Source organism: Galeopterus variegatus, unplaced genomic scaffold, assembly GCF_000696425.1.
Source record: "Galeopterus variegatus unplaced genomic scaffold, G_variegatus-3.0.2 Scaffold1593, whole genome shotgun sequence".
NCBI classification, from domain to species: domain Eukaryota; kingdom Metazoa; phylum Chordata; class Mammalia; order Dermoptera; family Cynocephalidae; genus Galeopterus; species Galeopterus variegatus.
In genome coordinates this window covers 276169-284538 of record NW_007727704.1, presented here as the reverse complement: position 1 = coordinate 284538, position 8370 = coordinate 276169, and the positions used below count along the sequence as shown (strand labels likewise).

At 37.4% G+C, this 8370-nt stretch overlaps 1 protein-coding gene across 1 annotated transcript in view; it reads left to right on the top strand.

The window, feature by feature from the left end:
• BRINP1 (bone morphogenetic protein/retinoic acid inducible neural-specific 1) overlaps nt 1-8370 on the top strand; it is a 205145-nt gene that overhangs the window by 138374 nt on the left and 58401 nt on the right. Inside the window, exons 6-7 of the mRNA XM_008577867.1 lie at nt 1-92; nt 2686-2791. Of these exons, the coding sequence (XP_008576089.1) occupies nt 1-92; nt 2686-2791 (198 nt within the window). The remainder of the gene's footprint in view (nt 93-2685; nt 2792-8370) is intronic.

Here is an 8370-nt window from a genome sequence, read left to right as displayed (position 1 = left end):
CTCTGCACCAGCTTGCATCGTCCTATTTTGTCGACCGTGATGGCACCATGCGGAGGCTCCATGAGATCCAGATATCAACAGGAGCAATCAAGGTACAGCTTGGGGGGGATTTGGGTGGCAGGTTCTGAAGACAACAACACTGCAGGAAGACATCCTCAGAGTGGATGGACAGATGCGATACCCGGCTTCATACCTGTATAGCTGATGGTGGCCAGCTACTCTGACTGAGGTTGTCGAGTGCCCTGTAATATCATAAGCATTGTCATTACAGTGGCCATAGGTGCTGATTTACTGGAGCAGCTATGGTCATGGTATAAATTATCAACAGTCCTCATACTTAACAGGCACTATACTCTCTAGACTAGAGGTTAGGAAACATTTTCTATAAAGGGACAGGTGATAAATATGTTGGGCTTTGCAGGCCATATGGTTTGTGTTGCTACTACTCAGCTCTGCCATTGTGGCATAGAAGCAGCCATAGACAGTGCATAAACATGTGGGCACAGCTGTGTTCCAATAAATCTTTATTTACAAAAACAGCCACTTGTTTGCTGACTAGTCACATGGGTTATTGAACACTTGAAATGTGGGTACTGATGAACTAAATTTGTAAGTTTATTTAATTTTAATTAATTGAAAGTTAAATATTGGATAAAGCAGCTCTAGACTTTTAATTTGGTATCTTAGAGCATAGGAACTTTAAAATATTTCATTTTAAATACAATAAATTCAGAAACTGCCTCTGTAGAAAGGATGTGGGAGTACGTCCTTGATATAAATGATTAGTTCTTCTAAGGGTTTCCATGCAGATTTTTTTCATGTCAAATTTTCTTAAACCAGACTATGCTGCATATTACTTCTCAATCTTCACTCTATTTTTTTTTTTTTCCTGCATAAAATTCAGACCCAGCCTTATATTAAGACTCTCTAATACATCTCTAGGGAAAAGAAGTAGGAGTAAGGTCAAGGAAGACTCAGGCAGGTGAGTCAGAAATTGACCAAGGGAAGAGAAAAGTGTGGGAGGGAGAGAGTTACTGAGGAGGGAGGTAGCAAGAGGAGAAAAATAAATCAGATCGACAAACAAAGGGCCAGCTTATCTGAGAAGAATCGCCTGTATTGGGGAGATTATGTTGTTAGGGAACTCAGCACAGGGAGACGGATCTTTATGAAGCCATCAGACGCAGAGTGCTGCAAAGGCTTGGTTTTCATTATCACCAATGGTTCTCTCCCCCCTGGATGGGATGCGGATTGAGATATTGAAGCTCTGTCAGAAGATAATCCTCTTTTGTGCACCCTGGAAGTGCAGTCTGCGTCCTTAGGAGGAATTTCTCTGAAAAATTGCACAGAGGCTGCTCAAGAAACTGTTCTTACAGTAGGCACTGTCGTGTGCACTCAATTTTGCCCTTGGATTTTTTTTTTTTTTTTCCCTTTTATTGTCACTACCTCAAGACCCTACCAACAAAAGCTTGTCTGACTATCGGGTTTGCTGAAGGCCAGCCACTGACCTAGTGGAGAAATTTTGCTCATTTCTCCTCCTCCCCACCATGGGGATCTTTAGTAAAATAAAATGATAGTTTTAACTCCCACACAGTAGTAACTATTTTATTATTTTGTACAAAGAGGAATAAATTAGTTATAAAACAAACAAAACATAATCTAATTATCCTCCATTTATTTACTATCTTAAGTGCTAACCACTTCGAAAATATCTCTTTATCTATTAAGGTTACACCATTACTAACATTTTACAGATGGGGAAGTTGAGGCTTAGAAAGGGAAAGTTACTGATCCAAGGTTGCACAAGTAGAAAAGGGCAGAGGGGGTCCCTGTGGCTGTTTCCCATGTCGTCATTCCCTACAATGGATGCTGCATCTTCATAGCTGGTGAAAACCTCAAAAAACCCTAAATAATGTTAAGTGAAAGCTAAAGAGATGAAGAGGCCTCTTTTCATACTAAACCATTTTTATTTCTGGGTTTTTTTTTTCAGTAGCTGTTCCCCTATTGTCTACCACATCAAATCTTCTAATTTTGGAAGTACATGGCCATAGGATTGAGGTGTTTTCTCCTTCAGTGGTGTTGATTATGCTTGTTGCTGCAACTTCTTTTGAAAAAGGGGGATAATTTTATCACTTGCCTAATAGTAATAATGTATATGTGTTCATTACAATTTATAGAAACATTTTATAATAAGATGCCCATTATTAAGTACAGGCCATATGCCAGGCACTAAACACCCATCATGTCTGGCCTCACGACCTTCCTGGAAGAGATTTAGTAGCTTTAGTTTATAGAAGCTTAGAGAAGTTAAGCGAATTCCTTAGGTCACACAATGAATAAATGGCCCAGCGAGAATTTAACACTGATTTTCGTGATTCCAAAGCTCATGTTTTTGAAATATACTATAGTGCTTCAATGTAATAGTTCATATAATACAGCAACATATGAAGTGAGAACCAGGGAGAGAAGCTAGGCAACCAGTCTGTGTGCTTGACCTCCCTGTTATTCCATCCACTCAGTGACATCCAAGCATGGTCCCAAGCCCAGGCAAGGTGCTCAGGAAGTGGCCATTGACTCAGGTGTGAGGACTTTCTCTGCTGGCTTTGCTCTGCTGGGGTATGACTCTTCAGCTTCTGTCCTAGAAAAGGACACCTGTCTCACACTCATCTCACTTGATGTCCACTCCAGGTCACAGAGACACGCACTGGGCCTCTGGGCTGTAACAGCTATGACAATCTGGACTCTGTGAGTTCTGTCCTTCTGCAAAGCACGGAGAGCAAACTGCACCTTCAAGGTAGGAAGCCAGTGGAAAAGGTGGGGCCAGTGGTGGGAGGGAGAGAAGCCCGCAGGTGTCATATGGGGGAGAAGGGGATCAGAAGGGATGGTATGCAGGGAGAACAAAGCTGCATTTGCAAAAATGTTGCCAGCCAGTGGAAAAGGTGGGGCCAGTGGTGGGAGGGAGAGAAGCCCGCAGGTGTCATATGGGGAGAAGGGGATCAGAAGGGATGGTATGCAGGGAGAACAAAGCTGCATTTGCAAAAATGTTGCCCACTGTGCTATTCGTAAGAGCAAAAACATTAATATAGGGCTGGGGAAATAAATTATGACACAAAGATATTCTATAATGATGTAGATCTGTATTGGTATGAAATGTCTATGACATATTCTGAAATAAAAGGTGCTTTAAAAGAAAAAAAAAGAAGATAAAAGACAGAAAAACCAATGAAAACCACAAGCATGGAAATTAGTTATGACATCATGTATATATTTTTAGAATTTTGACATACACAGGACATTAAATTCATGGTTATTAATTAGTTTTCAGATAGAAAGTAAGGAAATGTGAGCTCTATCTGATTATTTTGATGAAAATGTCTAAGCAGTATTATTTATAGATGCCCAGACCTAATATATATTAAAGTTTCATATCTTATCTTCTAAATTTTCTGCATTATTATTTTTGATTTTCAACATGTTTTGGCAGATGTTATTTGAATCCCAAGAAATATAAGACATCTCATAGAATTTTTGATTCTCCTTAATTTTTATTTCTTCTTATTTGCTAATCATGTGTAACCTTAAATATACACACAACATACACACTTGTAACAGAGTTTACAGATGCTAACACTCTATGCTGGCTGGGGTGTAGAGAGATAAATACTCCCAGACAGGGCTAGTGAGAATGCAACCATTGTGGGAGATAATTTGTCGACATTTATAAGTATTTGTATTTGTTTGATGTCTGTTATATGTCAAGATTGTGTTAGGTACTCCATATATATTCATTACCTTAAAGAGAAACATACCCTTTAAGTAGTAATTTCACTCTTATTAATCTGCATCATAAAAAGGAGAGGAGATTGCAGAGAAGAGATCTGATAAGGCTTTGGGTACAGATAGTACTGTTTTGGAAAGCATTATTTATAATATAAAAAAATGTAAAGCTCTCGATTTTCCAATGAGAAGACTAAGTGCATCTATGCAATAATATTAGGCCATACTAAAGTGTTGTTTACAAATAATTTTCAAGAAAATGTGAAAATTATTGGATATGTTGTTAATTAACAAATAGAAGGCTTCTGATTGAATACATGACATGATCTTAACAATGGAAAAGGATAAGTAAAAATAACATTGCAAGGAAATATGCTGAGATGTTAAAAGAACTTACCTCCAGATGGTTAGGTTATATATGATTTATTTGAGGCTTCCAGTTTCTTTCTAACTTTTCAACAATGATCATGTATTAACTTTATAGTCAGAAAAAAAATGACATGCTTAACTTTGAGCAGACTAAAAATGTGACCTTCTAGAAAGGTATATGATAAAGGTGATTCTGAATGTCAGTGGGAGGAAGTGGGGTTGAGATTGGCAGGTAAAGCTAAGCAGAGCCGAATATGACTTTCGCATTCCGGTTCCCTGGCAACTCTTTGATTCATGCTCCTGTTATAGAAGATGGTTGGAAAATGGTGCAGGGAGGGCTTGGTAGTGTCACTTGAGAGCAGAGAATGAAAATCCCTCAGGGAAACTCAGGCTGAGAAAGTAGTTTAGTGTTAACACAATATGAAAAAAAAAACCTCAAATACATGGAGAAAAATCCTACCTGCTTTAGTAGAGGAAAGAGTAGACAGCAGGGTTTGGTAATGCCTGTTAAGAAAGTACATGAGAAAGATAAATCTGCCTTTGGTGTGCCAGGATTTTCAACACATTAGCTCATGTGACACCTACTGTGTCTTGTGAACTGAGAGCCAGAATTTGAATCGAGGCAGTTTGGCTGCAGACTCTTTTGGTCACCCTGCTGGCATGTACGGGATGAATAGGCCTGTAAGTTATGGTTGAAATACATCTAAAAGAGATTTATAGCTTGTTACTATCAAGAAATTTATCGAGATTTTAGGGACATTCAGAGGCTGATGTACCCTGAAGCCAATGAAGTTTAAGTTCCAGGGATCTCTCAGCTTCCAAGTCTTCACCTTTTCTCATTCTAAATACAAATTTAGTTTCATATACAATTATGAATCCCTTCCCTCAAAAAGCAGCTATTGTATAAAGTTCTGTTCTCCAAAACTCAGCTCTTTCATTGGTTACATTATTAGAAGTATGTTATCCATAAATAAGGAGGTGACAGCCCTGTCTTTCTCTATATTGGTCAGAGCACACCTGGAGGATCAGGTTTATGTTTGAGCATCACACTTCAAGAAGGGTATTGAGATACTGAAGTGTGTCTGGAAGGAGGGTGACCTATGATAAATAGGGGAAGAAGGTTAACTTGGAGCAAAAAGGACTTTTCTACAGATGTCTGAAGGGCTGTTTTGCATAAATGATAGTCAACTTTATTAATATGGATAAAATGGGCCAAGCCCAATCTGGTGGGGGGGGGATTATAAAAAATCCCAACTTTTAAGTTAGTATAAAATAGGTCTGTCTAATGCGGATTCATGCCCACACCTAGATGACCTGCTGCTGAAGAATGCAATGACTCCCTTTAGTCAGAGAGTTATAAGTAGATGATATTTGGTAAGAATGTTATACAAATTATTTAAGAATCGTTCAGTTGGTTTGGGTGATTGAAGTAAGTGGTTTTAGGTCCTTAGCAATACTGACTGTAAGATTTTATGAGAATGATGAATCATGAAATCTTTATTGAGACTAATTACATGCCAAATCCAATACTAGACCCGGGGCATGTAAGCACAAATCAGTTCAACCCAACAAATATTATTTGTAAGAACATATCTTGGTAATGAGCTAAGCAAAAAGATAAAGTAGTGAACAAGACAGACATACTTTCTGCCCCAAGTAAATATACACTCTAACCGAGGAAATGGGCTTCAAACGAATAAATGTAAGTAACTTTAATGGAAAAAAAAGTTTGTGGGTTATAGGATAGTATGGGGACTTAACCTACTACAGAGTTGAAAAAGTTTCCTGCAAAAAAGATACATAGGGTGACACCCCAAGGATAAATAGGCGGGCAGTGACATGGATATATGAGCTGACAGAGGAGTCTTTATGAAGGGTATTCAAGGAAATAAAAAAGTCTTAGATTAAAACAAAGACATCAGTGGTGAGAAGGACAAGATAATCCTTCAAATCCTGGAAGGCCTCTGCAGCACATTAATGAGTTGAACATTAATTTGAGAACAGTGGACATCATGGTAGTGTGTTTATTTTATTTATTTATTTTTTTTAAGTAGCATTAATGGATTGATATTTTGGAAGATCACTTTGGCTCTTGTGTGGGCAATTAATTAGAGAAGGGTAGATTAGAGGTCAGTGAGAACAGGCTATTACAGTGCTCAAGATGAAATGCCACACATTTAGACCATGGAAGTAGCAGGTGGGATGAGAAGAAAAAGGCCAATTCTGGAGTTACTTAGGAGCATTATGATCAGGACTTAATGAAAAGACTATGAAGAATTTAGATAATCAGCAAATGGGATGTGGGGATGAGATAGAGAGAATGAGCAGGCAAATAGCTATGATTCAACATAATACATAATGTAACAGGGAAAATAAAAGTAGTGCATTGCATTATGGGGATTCAGAAGAGGGAGTAATTCTGTTCGTTTGATAAGAGAAGTAAGAGGAAAAAAAATATCTGAGGAAGAATCATATTCTCTGGGTGGAAGGTAAAACAAAAAAATGTTCTTAAATACAAGACAGGTGAATAGCTCATGACTTTGGGGCTATTTATTCAATAGGATACAAAAAGCACTAAGTATAAAGAAAACGACTGATAAATTGGACTACATTAAAAATTAAATTTCTGTTCATCAAAACATACTATTAATAGCATGAAAATGCAAACCACAGAATGGAAAAAAATATTTGTAATACAGGTATCTAGCAAAGAACTCTTGTACAGAATATATATAAAGAGCTCTTAAATTCAATAAGTAAAAGCCAGACAGTCCTGTAAAAAAAAGAATATGAATAAAAGAAATGAACAGATACTTCACAAACAAGAATGTCAAAATGGCAGATAAACATTTGAAAAGGTGCTCAACTTTTCTAGTCTTAAGAAAAATGCAAATAAAAACCATAATGTCATATGTGACATAGCAATAAAAAAATACTTACAATAACAAGGAGTGAAAACATGAAACACTGGGGACAAAGTTCATTGCTTGTGGGGGTACCCGTTAGTACAACCACTTTGGAAAATTCTTAGCAGTATCTACTAAAAACTGCAAATGTCCTTGCCTTATGAACCATCAATTCCAACTCCTAGAAATATGCTCAACAAAGAAATATGCTCAAGAAATATGTCCGAAGTTCACCAAAGGACCTCAATGTTCATAGATGCTTTATTCAAAATAACTCCAAACTGGAAACCACCCAAGTGTACATCCACAAGCAAATAGATAAATAAATTGTCATTCCTTCACACAATGAGCTACCATACAGAAATGAAAAAAAAACAAAAAACAAAACACTGTGTTGTGCAACAATATGGAAGAGTCTCATGAATGTAGTGTTTAGTGAAAGAAGCCAGACACAAAAGAGCACATGCTGTATGATTCCATTCCTTCACAAGTCAAAAAGAGTAAAAACAAATATATTGTTTTAGAAGTCCAGAGAATGTTAACTTTGGGGGAGAGGAATGGGGCAGTAATGAAAGGGAGATGAGGGAGGTTTTGAGGATATTGGTAATGTTCTGTTTCTTAATCCTGGTGGCAGCACACGCATGTATTTGGTTTGTGCCACTTCATAGAGCTGGCATACGCATTATTTATATGTATGCATTTCTGTATATATAATATGCATCGATTAAAATTTTATTTAATAATGTGCTCCATCTTGACATCCTCTGCAAAGAGAAAACATGAATAAAGCAGAGAAGCATGGAAGAGTGGGAGGTGATCCAGCCCAGCTAGAGGACAGACTGCAAGCACTGAGGGTGGAGGAGCCAGAAATAACAGTAGATTCTATTTACTCAGTGCTTCTGTATGTGCCAGGGACTGTACTGATTTATTTTTATTTGATTTGTTTGTTTATATTTATTTTTAACTAATATTTCTCTTTATTATATAATTGCAATAACTACCTATTTAAATTCTCAGTCTGGTTTCTATGAAGAAGGAGTAAATAACATCCCTATTGCAGATGAGGAAATTAGGGCTTAGAGAGTTTGCTCAGTAAGTGGTAGAGCTGAAATTTTAACTCAGACGTCGTGACTTCAAAGCTCCTCCTTCTTAAAATGTTGTTTCTCTGTATTCCTCTGTTTCTGTCCTCATTCCTTTGAATGAGATTGGGAGGGGAGATTCTGCTCAGGTTTATTTTGGTAGATTGAGGACAATGTTCATGGCATTCTAATGACCGTCACCTTGTGATGTTTTACGAAATGTTTATTAAAACAGGGCAAAG